The following is a 13932-nucleotide window of genomic DNA, read 5'->3' on the forward strand; positions in this document are numbered from 1 at the left end:
TCTCATTACTTTCGCTGTCATCTGTTTGTCAGAAGCCAGTCACTGGGTGCTGCCCACTCAGGGGGTTGCACACGGACGTGAGCCCCGGGAGGTGGGGGTGGCTGGGGTCTCAGTAGAAGACTGCCTGCCGCAAGCTCCATCTAGTGGGGAGTGTGCGCTCTGTGCCTGAGGGCGTCTGGATCCCTGCGCCCTTCCTCTTCCGTGGCCGCTGTTGGGGTATGGGTGGCTGCGTCTGTCTGCCTGTCTCTCACTTGACAGCACCCAGCACGGGGAGTGGTGGGGCCCTGGCCACGTCCCGCTGCGTTTTCAGTGCCTGCCGTCTTACTTGCCAGCTGCCGCTCCCTGCATTGCCGGTGTCAGCGGATCTCAGGTGCAGCAAGCTCAAGGTGCTGGGGAGTTAGCATCCCCTAGCTGCAGCCCTCAGGCAGGAGCCGCTGGGCAGGTGTGTAACACCTGAGCTCTCTAGTCCCTTAGGTGGGGTGACTCAGCTAAAACTTGTTACCGCAGACGTCGTTTGGCCGGTAACACCCTTTGTTGGTTGCTTTCCCTCCCTGTGGCTTGTGCTTTTCCCCTCTCTGTACTTTCTGCACACCCCAAATAAACTACCCGTCTTGGGCTCTGCTCCTCGGGAACCCAGACTGAGATAGTGGGTGACCAGAGTCGGGCCCATGCCTGTTGAATAAACCATGTTAAGGGAATTTTGATGCCCAGAAGAGGGGGCTTGAAGGGTGCCTGTGTTGGGTGGCAAGTTTGTTACAATCCTATTAAATGAGCGGACCAAGACCTTGGAAAAGTTGCAAAGACGTAAAATAGCTGCTTGGGAAGTTCACTGGGAAATCAGGGAGGGTGAGTCAGGAGCCCTTCAGCAGAGGGAGGCCCAGCCAAGGCCAGGGGGCAGCGCTGTGCTGTAGGACTCAGCCATTCCCTGGGGCTGCCGCTGGGGCTTCCCGGCAGGGCTTGCCAACTGACAAGTGCTGGGTCTGCCCAGCCCTGGTGGAAGGACGACAGAGAAAGAGACGTCTAAGGCAAAGGGATTACATGTTCCTATGAAAATCTGATGAAAGCCGTGGATCCCTCTCCCCTAAAAATGATGATGGTAGTCCTAACATGTGTACTTCTAAGCAGAAACTTTTTTTTAAAAAATTGGTGGAGCAAGGTGCTCCCAGAACTTCTAGAGCTGTCCCTAGGACCCAGGAGAGGGCTCTAGTTCTGAGTCATGTTCGTTAGCACTTGTAGAGATGGTAGTGTGAGTGGTCCTGGCTGGGATGAAGGGGGCTGGGAGGAAGTTGAGGGCCTAAGGGTGGAGGTGGAGGGCCCGAGAGGGGCACTGGGCAGAGGAGGTGGCGTGTGTGACACAGCCTTGTGGCCAGTGGGCACAAACCGGGGCTGGAAGCTCTGCGGTGCCGTGCCGTCTCTGGGTGACCTGCCGTGTCCTTCACAGGGTTTGGGGATGATGGCCCTGGGGCGGGTCTCCTTGTAGAGCTGTTTGATTTCAGATGGCTCCAACCCCACTCAGGCCTGTGGGGGGAGTTGAGCGGAGGAGCTGCTGTACGGGTCAGAGCCTGCGGCAGCCAGCTCCCTCCAGAGTCCTCTGTGCCTCTGAGCAGCTTCTAGCAGGCCAGGTCCGGTGCAAAAGACAAGCAGGTGAGGCCTTCTGTCGGCGGCGCCTTTGTGAGGGCGTCCTGAACGTAAACTTCACAGAGGCACAGGTGCTTGCCTTGGGTCGTTCCTTGACACTCAGGAGGCCGCAACTTGCCGCTCGCCTCCAGCATCCGGACCTTGCTTGTGCGATGAACTGTCTGGGCGCCATCGAGGGGCTGCGGGGCCTTTCTTCATGTCCTCCCTTGCTCTTGGGAGTCCCTGATTGCAGCACTGCCATGCGTCATGGCTGCTGGGCTGTCTTGCCCTGCCTCCACTTGGATGATGCCGTAACTCCAGAGGCTTCCAGAGCGTGGCTTCCGCCTCGTCGCTTCCTCTCAAAGACAGCCGGGGGCTGTTCTTTGTCAGCAGGTTAGAATCGCAACCGCTCAGGCAGGCGCCCTCCCAGCCTCCCCTTGTTCTAGCTGGGACTTCTGGTCGTACCTGGCAGGACTCCCGCGTGCTGTCAGAGGCCCTCCCCGGCCCTGTCCTGCCAGGCCTTCCCCACCTCATGGCTCCACGCCATTTCTCCCTGGGCCGGCTAATCCAGTACCTCATTTTGGAGGTGCTCCATGACCTCTGTGTCACTGGGAATTACTCAGACGTGCCTGTTACATGTCTGAACGCTTCAGTCAGGGGCCTGTTGCTAGTTCTTCCAGGGCAGCCGGCCGGTTCTAGTGAGAGAAGGGTGTGGCGTTCAGTGAGGAGACGCGGGCTTGGGCCCTTGTAACCCCTGCACAAGTCCTGAGAACCTGGGGAGTCACCATGCTTCTCACAGAACTGTTGGGGGGCGGGGGTGGTGGCAATGAAAAGCTGTGCCAGAACTGTTTATTGGTAAGGTTTCCGTGAATACGTAATCTCTGCATGTGCTGTTTGGATGCACACGTGTGTCTGTGGGTCCATGTGGTGGGAGGGGTGTGTGTGTGCGTGTTCTCGATGCTGTGGGGTGAATGTTGGTCACATCCTTTCACAGTGAGGAAACTGGAATCCAGAAAAATACAGCATGTTCCCGAGGCTGTACAGTTGGAGAGCCGGGATTTAAAATTGGGTCTTTGGATCTTTAAAGTCCACTGACATGCAAGTGATGGGGTCGGTAAGACAGGCCGCACCCTTGGGAGCTTAGGGTCCTCTGTGGGGGCAGCAGACCCATCCCATAGAGGGCAGGGCTGTAAGTGCTTTAGGCTTCGTGAGTCACAGTCTCTATACTGAACACTCACCGTGGTCATGGTTGTGTGACAGCAGCCAGGGACAGCACAGAGTGGGGTGGGCACAGCTGTGTTCCAGGAAAACCGTATTCAGAGAAGCAGATGCTGGGCTTGACCGTGCTTGTAGCCGTGGTCTACTGACCCCTGGTCTGTTGGGAAGTGAGTAGGGAAGTGGTCCATAGATGGTAAAGAGCCCCTCGGGGACACCTTCATTTCTGAAGTCCCGTCGTTCGGGCCTCACATGGTTGGCCCATCGTAGATGCTCAGTATCGCCTTCCCGAGCATGGGCCAGTGCCGAGCTGACCTTTCTGCCCTCCCCCCGTTTCTTCCGCAGTATGTGGGTGCCCCCGTGGCTTACATCCAGCAGATATTTGTGAAGTCCTCGGTGTCTCCCTGGCACAAGAACCTCCTGGCAGTGGATGTGTTTCGCTCCCCTCTGTCACGTGCATTCCAGCTGGTGGAAGAGATCCGGAACCACGTGCTGAGAGACAGGTAACCCTCTCGGAGACCACAGCCTCCCTGAACTCCTTCCGCACCGCAGGAGGGGTGGGTGCCGGCCTCTCTCTAACCACGGAGCCAGCCAGCTCGGCGGAAACTGAACAGGCGAGCAGAGCGGCGGGGTCGCCAGCTTTGCATTTTTCAGCATCCTGCCGGGCCCCCATGGCCACACACCCCTGGACCTCTGCGGAGGGCACAGTTTTGTCCTCAGGTCTCAGATGGAGTAGGTGTCATCCGCGCTGACCCTGTGCCGGGCTTGCCTCACACCTCAGCTGGCTTGCTGCCTGGCGCCCCTGAGGCGTGGACGTGGTGGTGGTCGGGCTGAGAAGAGGCACTCCCCGCACCCCCAAAGCAATGGATTGCTTCTGAGGTCCCACTGGTGGTGCCACCCAGCCCCCCGGTCTCTGGGGTGTGCTGGCTTCACAGGCTGCCTCCCTCTCTGGGATTTTAGTTAGCTAAGGCTTTGGCACACATTTTGGTGACTGAAACGAAGCCCCTCATTTTTGCCCTGGCTGCCCACTGAATTGCCTGACGTGTCTTAGTGTGTGAGAGGTTGTATCCGCTCCCAGAACGCACTTCTAAGAGAGGCTTGGGGCCTCACGTGTACTGTGAAGGTCCATCAACCACATGGTTTGGTTGTTGACCACCTGGAAGAACCCCCCCAACCCCCGCCCTGCCGCTATCCTAATCCTTAGGCATCTGGGAATCTGAGGACAGGAGCTCCCGTCAGTGCAGTGTGCCTGCCCTGTGCTCACGGACACAGCAGGTGCCTTGTGCTCTCTCCTTCACAGTTCCGGGACCAGGGGCCTGGAGGAGGTGTGCCTGCAGGTGACCGACCTGCTTCCAGGCCTCAGGAAGCTCCGGAACCTACTTCCGGAGCATGGATGCCTGCTGCTGTCCCCTGGGAACTTCTGGCAGAATGACCGGGAACGCTTCCATGCTGATCCTGACATCATTGGGACCATCCACCAGCACGAGCCCAAAACCCTACAGACTTCAGCCACGCTCAAAGGTACCTCCAGGGCAGGTTGCCTAGGTTGGTCACCGTGTCCTCACTGGGTGCTCTGGCAGATCAGGGGTTACCCCATGTTTTTCGGGGTGGGGGTAGGGAGGGGTCCTTGGCAGCCCTACAGTGGCTGTCTTCCTGTGTCAGTACCTGATGCTTTCTGTCTGCAGACTTGCTGTTCGGTGTTCCCGGGAAGTACAGCGGGGTGGGCCTCTACACCAGGAAGAGGATGGTCTCGTACACCATCACCCTGGTCTTCAGGCGCTACCATGCCAAGTAAGGCTGGCGGCGCTTGGGGCTCCTGGCTGGGCTGTGGAATGGCATGAGGCTTTGAGTAGTCCCTGTTCTGGTTTAGGGTGTCCAGAATGCCCCCCGGAACTTGCAGTTTTTAAGCATCCTGTTGAAATGTTTATCTCCCTTAGACTGAAGGAGGCTGTGTTTCCACATTTGAGCAGGGATGACCTGACGCCTCGTTAAGAATAAGGCACTAACTATACATTGGATAATTGAATTAAAAAATAAAGAAAAAGAAGAAGGGACTAAGGCAAATTCATTGTCCTGGTGCTTCCACTCTGGTAGGAGTCCCTAGCTGGTGACGCCTGAGCCTGATGTCGCCTCAGGCCTTCCTAGCAGAGTGCCGCAGGCAGCTTCCTACCCAGGGATCGGCTGTCTGGGCCTTGGGCATTCAGAGTGCTATGAGAGGTCAGGAAAGGGGTGTTCAGGAAGGAGCTGGAGGAGCTCCTGAGACAGCTTTGTCATTCTTCCAAGGCTGCTTGGAGACTGTGGGGAAGCTCAGACACCACAGAGAAGCTCCCTCCAGCATGGGGAGGAGGGCAGCCCTGATGGGCCTACATTTTTTTACCTGCCAGGGACGGTCTCTGCCCCTGGCCCAAGAGGGACAGTCTGCCCCTCACTCTCCCCCACCCCCCCCCACCCCACCCCCCCCCCCCCCGCCGAACAGGTTCCTGGGCAGCCTGCGGGCCCGCCTGATGCTGCTGCACCCCAGCCCCAACTGTAGCCTGCGGGCGGAGAGCCTGGTCCACGTGCACTTCAAGGAGGAGATTGGCATCGCCGAACTCATCCCCCTCGTGACCACCTACATCATCTTGTTCGCCTACATCTACTTCTCCACACGTAGGTGCACAGCGCTGAGGCGGGGGGCTTTCTCCAAGCTAAGTGGGCATTCCAGGCCACCTGCTTCCCTGCTCTGAAGGTGGCTTGGGCAGAGAGGTCACACATGCCCAGCGATCACAGACACCAGGGCTTCCTCCTCTGGTGGAGTCTCGGGCTTGGGTGGTTCTGGGCCTTCTCTGGCTTCTCAGGAAAAGACCCTTCCTGGGTTAGGGCTCCCAAGACACACCATTTCTCTGAGACTGGGAAGTATGTGTGGCTGTTCTTTTCTTGGATTAAACTAGGGGCCTCCGCTTCCTCAGAGGTCAGGCACACTCTGCTCCTAGGAGATAAGTCCAGAAGGGCCCCGGGTGGGTCAGGGTCTGGGGTAAACGCTGCCCTGAGGTGCCTTCTCTGCCTTCCAGGCAAGATCGACATGGTCAAGTCCAAGTGGGGGCTGGCCCTGGCTGCTGTGGTCACAGTGCTCAGCTCGCTGCTTATGTCCGTGGGGCTCTGCACACTCTTCGGCCTGACACCCACCCTCAATGGCGGGTAGGTCCCCACCGGTTCCCCTGAGCTTCAGGCCGGAGAGCCTCCAGGCTTGCCCGGGACTGGATGCTTGCTGTTACCCCATATCTTCACGTAGTTATCTTGACATTGAAGAGATACATTTTTTTACCTTTGACTCACTTGGCTTGTATTTACACTCATGTATGTGTAGTGTATCTATATATAGATATAGCACATATGCAGGTATGGCCGTGTATGTGGGGCAGGTATTCATATATGTATATATAAGTGTGTTTGTGGACGTGTGTGTTCAGTATATATCCACATGCATACCGCTCCCTATTGGTTTAGGGCACAGATGGGTAGAAGGTTAAGAAAGGTACATTTCTTCCCTTTTTCACTACTGAAACATTCAATTACTAACAAAATAGGCCATTTCAGAGTTTGTTTTTTTTAAGATTTTATTTATTTATTTTGATAGAGATCACAGGTAGGCAGAAAGGCAGGCAGAGAGAGAGGAAAGGAGGCGGGCTCCCCGCCGAGCAGAGAGCCCGATGCGGGGCTCAATCCCAAGACCCTGAGATCATGACCTGAGCCAAAGCCAGAGGCTTTAACCCACTGAGCCACCCAGGCGCCCCCATTTCAGAGTTTGTTTTTTTTTTTAAGTTTTAAGTTTTTTAAGTTTTTTTTTAAGTTTTTAAGTTTTTAAAAGATACAAGCATAGTCTAATTTGCCACCTTTCCATTGACCTGTGTTTTCTCTTGCCATTTCTCTCCAGCTCTGGGGCTGGAAGCCCTGTTCCGTGTTTGTCTTCGGTCTTTAGGCTCCCCCGGCCCCCGCCCATCCTTTAGTGGCCGCTGACTGCCTGGCTCCTCACTTACTGGGGCTGCTCAGGCTGGTTGTGGGTGCAGCGATATTGTGCTGTTACTTCCCTTGCTCGTGGAACACTTGCTGCCTTTTCTAAACCTGATGGGGCTGACACCCCACCCCCCGTGGCTGCTGTGCCCTCCTCAGAGCCCTGGGTTCCACGGCCCCACAGCAGGGGTCCCGGCGGGTACACCTCAGCTGGGGTGACCTGTCCCTCACAGTTCTCACCAGTAGTCTGAGCCTCAGCTCCCAGAGAACAGGTAGTTCTCCAGATAGCTTCTGCAGAGGTGACGAGGGCCTGACTGTGGTGCTGCCAAGGGCTCCCCGCCCTTTGCTCTGGCCAGCGAAGTCCGGTGTGGGAGGGACAGGGAGAGTGGTGCTCTGGCAGCCGCTGTGTGCTGCGTAGATTTAGGCCAGGATGCTTGCTGACCCCCGGCCGGGCTTCCAGGCCTGCCTGAAAGCTGAGGGCTGTGCAGGCGGCCCGTGTGGTGCGGCAGAGGGGGCTGGGGCTTGTGCCCTGTGCTTCTGGAAGGTCACTCAGCAGTCTTCCTGCTAGAGGCTGCAAAGCCCACAGCCTTCCCAGGGCCCCACAGCCTTCCCAGGGCCCAAGCCTATGGAGAAGCAGCATGTGCTGGGGGCCTCCTCAGTACTGTCCTCACTCTCGCCCTCTCTGTCCCCAGCGAGATTTTCCCTTACCTTGTGGTGGTTATTGGGTTAGAGAACGTGTTGGTGCTCACCAAGTCTGTGGTCTCGACCCCAGTGGACCTGGAGGTGAAGCTGCGCATTGCCCAAGGTAACACGGCTGGCAGTGGAGGGGGCGCTGGGGGGGGGGCTTCTGTGCTGCGCTTCCTGCTGTGGAGGAGACAGGGGGCCCCACGGGTCGCCCTTGCTCTGACCTCCAGTATAACGTCATGTGGACTGCCGGGCCCTGGGGGCTTGCTGGCATGTGCCCTGAGGAACCACGGAGCTGCTAGACTGGGCTTCGTGCTGCTTCATGTTCCCGTCAGAACACAGCGGGCCCATGTGCGCCGTGGCCCTCTGTCCAGACTGGCACCCGGTGCTTCCTCTTCCTGCCTCACTCTGCCGCACCAGCACAGCAGCGCAGGCTCCTGCGTCTGGTCACTGCAGAGACACTGTCTCTACCGCTGCCACGAAAGGCCCTTGGGACTCGGTGCCAGGAGCTGGGGGTCAGGATTCTAAGGAAAGTGGGCAGAGAGCCTAGACCTGGAAGTCTGAACTCTTGCACTTCCTCTGCGGAACCTCCAGTCTGTGGGAACGGGGCCGAGGGCGGGCTGTTCGTTCATTCGAAGCCTTTGTGAGCTGCTGTGAGAGGCCAGGCCCTGCGCTAGATGGGGAGCTCTGAGGATGTGAGGGGACACGGCCCCTTACCCAGCAGGGGCTTGCTCTGGGGGCAGGGGCTGGAGGAAGAACACAGCCAGCCCTCGCATCGCTCGGACCTTCCACCGGCTGTGGCCAGGCCCTTGCGGACCAGACAGTATAGTACATGGGTGTGCCAGAGTGGGCGGCACTCGGCTTTCCTCTTGGATTTGCTCATCTCCGCACCTTGCTTCTCCCTTCGTCTGATGGCGGCCGTAGCTCTTCTCGGTACTCTCTAGCCCCTTCCCTGCAGCAGCCGTACAGTGCTGGCAGCACTGGAGCCTGGGCACTGGGAGAGTCCTGGGCACTGGGAGAGTCCTGAGCACTGGGCCACTGTGGTGGAATGGCTGCCTCAGAAGGCTGGGCACCCTGCCCGTGTGCTGGCCCCATGGCCCTGTTGTCCCCTGCAGGCCTAAGCAGTGAGAGCTGGTCCATCATGAAGAACATGGCCACGGAGCTGGGCATCATCCTCATTGGCTACTTCACCCTGGTGCCCGCCATCCAGGTAAGACCCCAAGGCCTGCCCGTGCGGGGGTACCCCTCAGCACAGACGCCCTGGCCTTGGGACCTCTGCTGCCCAGATGCCGTTCCATGCACAGAGTGCTCCTGGCAGGCCTGGTTCAGAAGTTCTACCAGTTCCAGTCAGACCTGTTTCTCATTTCTCAAGCAGAAGCCCTGTGCTGCACTGGCCCTCCCCTCCTTCCTGGGCTTAGCGCGGACCCACTTATGTAGCTCCAGGCACAAACCACCCCCCACCATAGGAGGGCCACCACCCACTGCTCCGAGTGGCTCCTGTTCTTGGCCAAGTGCTCCCACACAGCTGTGGGGCTGCGAGCAGGTGGAGGGGGACCGACGCCGAGTCGGAGCGCAGACTTGACTTGAGGGGTTGCAGGAAGGGAGCCGTGCAGCTTGTGCCCCAGAGCTGGCAGGGCGGCTGAGTTGTGGTGTGAGCAGAGAACATAGGGTGACCCAGAGGGCATCGGCAGGACGTAGTGCCATCTTGGGACATTAGAGCTGCCGGAGCCCTGTGTCACCGTGAGCTGGGTCCTTTATCTTACCCAGATGTAAGTGGAAGCTGTGGTGAAGGGCAGGGAAGGAAAACTGAAATCTGAGCAGATTCTGTCTATGGACAGAACTTGGAGAGCAGAGGCACTACCCGTATTCCTTTCAGGGCAGAAATAATTCCCTCCTGCCCTCTCTCCCTCCTTTGGTACTGTGCAGTCACTGGCAAGGAAGCTTTCTGGGAATCCTGACATTGGGTCAGGCCTGGGCTCTGTGTAGGCATTGGTCATAGAACTTAAGCAGGGCCAAAGAGTCTGTGGGGGAGGCCTTTTGGGGGAGCGGGATGTTGGGGCTCAGAGATTTTCAGGTTGGATCAGGCCTTCCTCTCTAGGGGGGTTGGAAGGTATAGGGGGAGCACCTACCCTTTCCACCTTCTTGGGGCGGTTGCAGGGGAGAGTGTCTCTGCTGCCCCCTGGTGGGGAGGGAGGGAGGTTGCACCTGGCACTGCCGCTTGCTCCTCGGCCACTCTGAGTCAGAACACAGCAGCGTCTCTTTATCTCTTGGCTGGGCTCTGCCCGCCACTGCCCTACAAATTCTTAGGTACTTGCAGGCAGGGAGCTGCTTCTCAGGGTCTGCGCCATGACGTCATCGTATTCCCTCAACTGCTCTAATTTTCCAGGAGTTCTGTCTCTTTGCCGTTGTGGGCCTGGTGTCGGACTTCTTTCTTCAGATGCTGTTTTTCACCACTGTCCTTTCCATTGATATCCGCCGGATGGAGGTAGGAGTGCGCTGTGCCCTGCCCCACCTACCTTCCTGGCCATGCTCAGGGTGGCCCAGGGTGAGAACGCTGCAGATCTCGGTCGTGGGCTGCCTCTGGACAGCAAGGTCGAGCCTTGACCACTGTGCCCCCCACAGCTAGCAGACCTGAACAAGCGGCTGCCCTCAGAGGCCTGCCTGCCCCCAGCAAAACCAGTGGGGCGGCCAGCACGCTTCGAGCGGCAGCTGGCTGTGCGGCCCTCCACACCCCACACCATCACGCTGCAACCGTCCTCCTTCCGAAACCTGCGGCTCCCCAAGAGGCTGCGCGTCATCTACTTCCTGGCCCGCACCCGCCTGGCGCAGCGCCTCATCATGGTACCTGCCACCCCCCACACCCCCGCCGCCCTCTGAGGGCCGGCCCTCCATTCCCTCTGGACTTCTGCGCTTTGCTTTGGGAGGTGGGGGGTGCTCCTCAGGCCCTCACGGCCCCAGGAAGCCAGGCTTTGGGAAGCTGCCCACCATACCCTCCTGCCCAGATCCTGGTGGCTTCGGAGGTGATAAGCCTATCCCTGAGAGCAGCAGTCCCGGGAGCATCGGGTAGAAGAGTCACCGTCTCCTTAGAGGGACTCGGGACAGGAGCCTGGCGGATGGGGTGCTCTGGGATGGAACAGTGCCCGGCGCCAGAAAATGCTGGCCAGACTCACTCACTTGTTGGGCTGCGTTGGGAGAGGAGCAGGGCTGGCTACTGGCCAGCAGTGGCGCTCCCGTGGAGCTGCAGGGAGAAGGCTGAGGCCCTCTGAGGACTGGGGGATCCATGGGCGTCTCTGAAGCAGGTCAGTTAGCCGGTCCCTCTCGCCGTGCTGACCATGGGAATGGTGCCTGCTTTCTGGCCCCAGCTGTTAGATGGGGTTTGGGGAAGTTCTAAGGGTGCTCTTCGTATTTCTAGGGCGGGAAACCCAAACCTTGACCATGAAGAGGGGACTCGGTCCCTCCAATGACAGTTGGCCCAGGTGGTAGTGGGAGGACTTGGTGAGGCAGAAGGGAGGACAGGTTGGGGCCTGGGTCTCTCCCCACCCCCAGGCCTGAGGTCCCTGTGCTGTTTCCTTCTGGCATGAGGGCCAAGGCTGCTGGGGGTCGGGGCCACCCAGAGGTCCCTCTGAGCACCCATTGGCCCCCCTGCAGGCCGGCACTGTCGTCTGGATCGGCATCCTGGTGTACACAGACCCAGCAGGGCTGCGCACGTACCTCGCTGCCCAGGTGACAGAGCAGAGCCCGCTGGGCGACGGCGCCCTGACTCCCATGCCTGTGCCTAGTGGCGTACTGCCCGCCAGCCACCCCGACCCTGCTTTCTCCATCTTCCCACCTGATGCCCCTAAGCTACCTGAGAACCAGACGTTGCCTGGAGAGCCGCCTGAGCCTGGGGGCCCAGCAGAGGGCGCCCCTGACAGCCCTGTCCCAGAGGTAACCTGGGGGCCTGAGGATGAGGAACTTTGGAGGACCCTCTCCTTCCGCCACTGGCCTACGCTCTTCAGCTACTACAACATCACACTGGCCAAGAGGTGAGTTGGGCTGTATCAGCTCCCCAGAGCATCCCTTCCCCCTCAGGCAGGAGACCCATTGCTCTGAATTTTGTGTTTCCTTTTCAAGAAACACCCATAGGGTTGTGAGGTAGGAACCTATGCTCCAGGCGGTCACAACCCAAGACAGTGGCCCTGGGTCTCACCCTGGGAACTCACAGGTTGCTGCCAGCCCCTCGGCCGGAATGATATCAACCCACCGGCCATCAACCACTCTGTGCCCAGATGGGGGACAGAGGCGGCATGTGGTGGCTGTATGGGCACTGGGTGCCTATCACAGAGCAGGGCTTGGGGTCGGTGCTGGGCTGGGAGGGACTTGGCTCTGCCCCCCCCCCCACCCCACCCACCGTGGTGGGAAGCCTGTACCCAGAAGGTGGGCTTGGAGTGGAGCATGTTGAGCCAGTCCTGGTGGAAAGGGGGGAGGGGCCCTTTCACAGGCTCCGCGCTGACACCCCACGCCCCCCCCACCCCCCCACCCCCCGCCGGCTCCCAGGTACATCAGCCTGCTGCCTGTCATCCCGGTCACCCTGCGCCTGAACCCCAGGGAGGCCCTGGAGGGGCGGCATCCTCAGGACGGTCGCAGTGCCTGGCCCCCGCAGCGGCAGGGCCCGGGGGGGCTCTGGGAGGCCGGCCCCAGGGCGCCGGGGGTGGTGCCGGCCCACGGCGACATCACCCTGTACAAGTAAGGCTCCCCAGGGAGGTGGTCGGCGGAGGGGATGCAGGGGTGGGGGCACGCGTGACCACGCTCCCGCCCGCGCAGGGTGGCGGCGCTCGGCCTGGCGGCTGGCATGGTGCTCGTGCTGCTGCTGCTCTGCCTCTACCGCGTGCTCTGCCCGCGCAACTACGGGCAGCCCGGCAGCGGGCCTGGGCGGCGGCGGCGCGGGGAGCTGCCCTGCGACGACTACGGCTACGCGCCACCCGAGACGGAGATCGTACCGCTGGTGCTGCGCGGGCACCTCATGGTGAGCTGGTGGGCGGGGCCGGGGCGGGCGGGGCAGGGGCGGGGCCCACGTGCTGACACCCCCTCCCCCCACTCCCGGCAGGACATCGAGTGTCTGGCCAGCGACGGCATGCTGCTGGTGAGCTGCTGCCTGGCGGGCCACGTGTGTGTGTGGGATGCGCAGACCGGGGACTGTCTCACGCGCATTCCGCGACTGGGGTAGGTGCCTGCTCCCGCCCCCACCCCGTCCCCCTCCGGTCCTACCCCTACCCCCGCCCCACCCCACTCCCACCCCACTCCCACCCCACTCCCACCCCACTCCGTCCTCATTCCATCTTCCCTCCATTCTCACTCCGTCCTCCTGGCCCGCGGCAGGCTGCGCCGCGACAGTGGCGTTGGCAGCGTGTTCGAGGCGCAGGAGAGCTGGGAACGGCTGTCGGACAGCGGGAAGGGGGGCCTGGAGGAGCCGGGGGACAGCCCTCCCCTGCGGCACCGGCCCCGGGGCCCCCAGCCGCCTGCCCTCTTCGGGGACCAGCCAGACCTCACCTGCCTGATCGACACCAACTTCTCTGCCCAGCCGAGGCTCTCGGAACCCACGCAGCCGGAGCCCCGGCACCGGGCGGGCTGCAGCCGTGCTCGCGAGGGCCCGGGCTACGACTTCAGCCGCCTGGTGCAGCGCGTGTACCAGGAGGACGGCCTGGCGCCCAGCCACTCGCCAGCCCTGCGCCCAGCCTCCCCTGGGCCTGGGTCGCCCCCGACCCCTGAGGACGAGGGGGGCTATCCAGAGAAGGGCTCCCCTTCCCTGGCTTGGGCCCCCAGCGCAGACGGCTCCATCTGGAGCCTGGAGCTGCAGGGCAGCCTTATCGTGGTGGGGCGGAGCAGCGGCCGCCTGGAGGTGGGCCGGGGCCAGGGGATGGAGGGATGGGGGAAGGGCAGTCCACTTAGGGTTTTAGGGGCCAGGCAGGTGCTCATGGCCTCTGGACCTGCAGGTGTGGGACGCCATTGAGGGCACACTGCGCTGCAGCAGCGAGGAGGTGTCCTCGGGCATCACGGCCCTCGTATTCCTGGACAAGAGGTGAGCGTGCTGCCCAGCCTGGCCAAGCCCCAGCTGTGCCCCTCCCGGTCCCTTCCCCAATGTGTCATTGATGGCCCTTCTCAGTACTCAGCCCACAGGTAGGCCACCACAGTGGGGGTGACAGCTGAAGTGCCAACAGCCTCCCCGCCAGCCTGGGCATGTTTTTCAGTTCCTCCACACTTGGAAATTCTTCCCTGCCCTGCTCATTCTCTCCCGCCCCCGACCCCGGGGTGTCTGCCCAGCCCTCAGAGCTCCTGGTGACCGCCGGCTCTCCTCCTGGCCCTCCTGCTCCCCTGCGCCCGCCTTCGTAGGCTGTGGCCAACTGTGGCCAACTGTGGCTTTCTGGTTCAGGCCTTGTATGCGGGCCC

At 60.7% G+C, this 13932-nt stretch overlaps 1 protein-coding gene across 2 annotated transcripts in view; it reads left to right on the forward strand.

The window, feature by feature from the left end:
• Positions 1 to 13932, forward strand: part of LOC122909476 (SREBF chaperone) — a 72495-nt gene that overhangs the window by 56611 nt on the left and 1952 nt on the right. For both annotated transcript variants that reach the window (XM_044253691.1, XM_044253692.1), the window contains 15 exons: positions 3178 to 3335; positions 4133 to 4353; positions 4518 to 4623; positions 5309 to 5481; positions 5883 to 6009; positions 7515 to 7627; positions 8622 to 8716; positions 9893 to 9991; positions 10129 to 10347; positions 11155 to 11531; positions 12043 to 12231; positions 12310 to 12511; positions 12593 to 12708; positions 12865 to 13384; positions 13479 to 13564. In XM_044253691.1, the coding sequence (XP_044109626.1) occupies positions 3178 to 3335; positions 4133 to 4353; positions 4518 to 4623; positions 5309 to 5481; positions 5883 to 6009; positions 7515 to 7627; positions 8622 to 8716; positions 9893 to 9991; positions 10129 to 10347; positions 11155 to 11531; positions 12043 to 12231; positions 12310 to 12511; positions 12593 to 12708; positions 12865 to 13384; positions 13479 to 13564 (2801 nt within the window). The remainder of the gene's footprint in view (positions 1 to 3177; positions 3336 to 4132; positions 4354 to 4517; positions 4624 to 5308; positions 5482 to 5882; positions 6010 to 7514; positions 7628 to 8621; positions 8717 to 9892; positions 9992 to 10128; positions 10348 to 11154; positions 11532 to 12042; positions 12232 to 12309; positions 12512 to 12592; positions 12709 to 12864; positions 13385 to 13478; positions 13565 to 13932) is intronic.

The sequence above is a fragment of the Neovison vison genome, chromosome 6 (assembly GCF_020171115.1).
Source record: "Neovison vison isolate M4711 chromosome 6, ASM_NN_V1, whole genome shotgun sequence".
Classification (NCBI taxonomy): Eukaryota; Metazoa; Chordata; class Mammalia; order Carnivora; family Mustelidae; genus Neogale; species Neogale vison.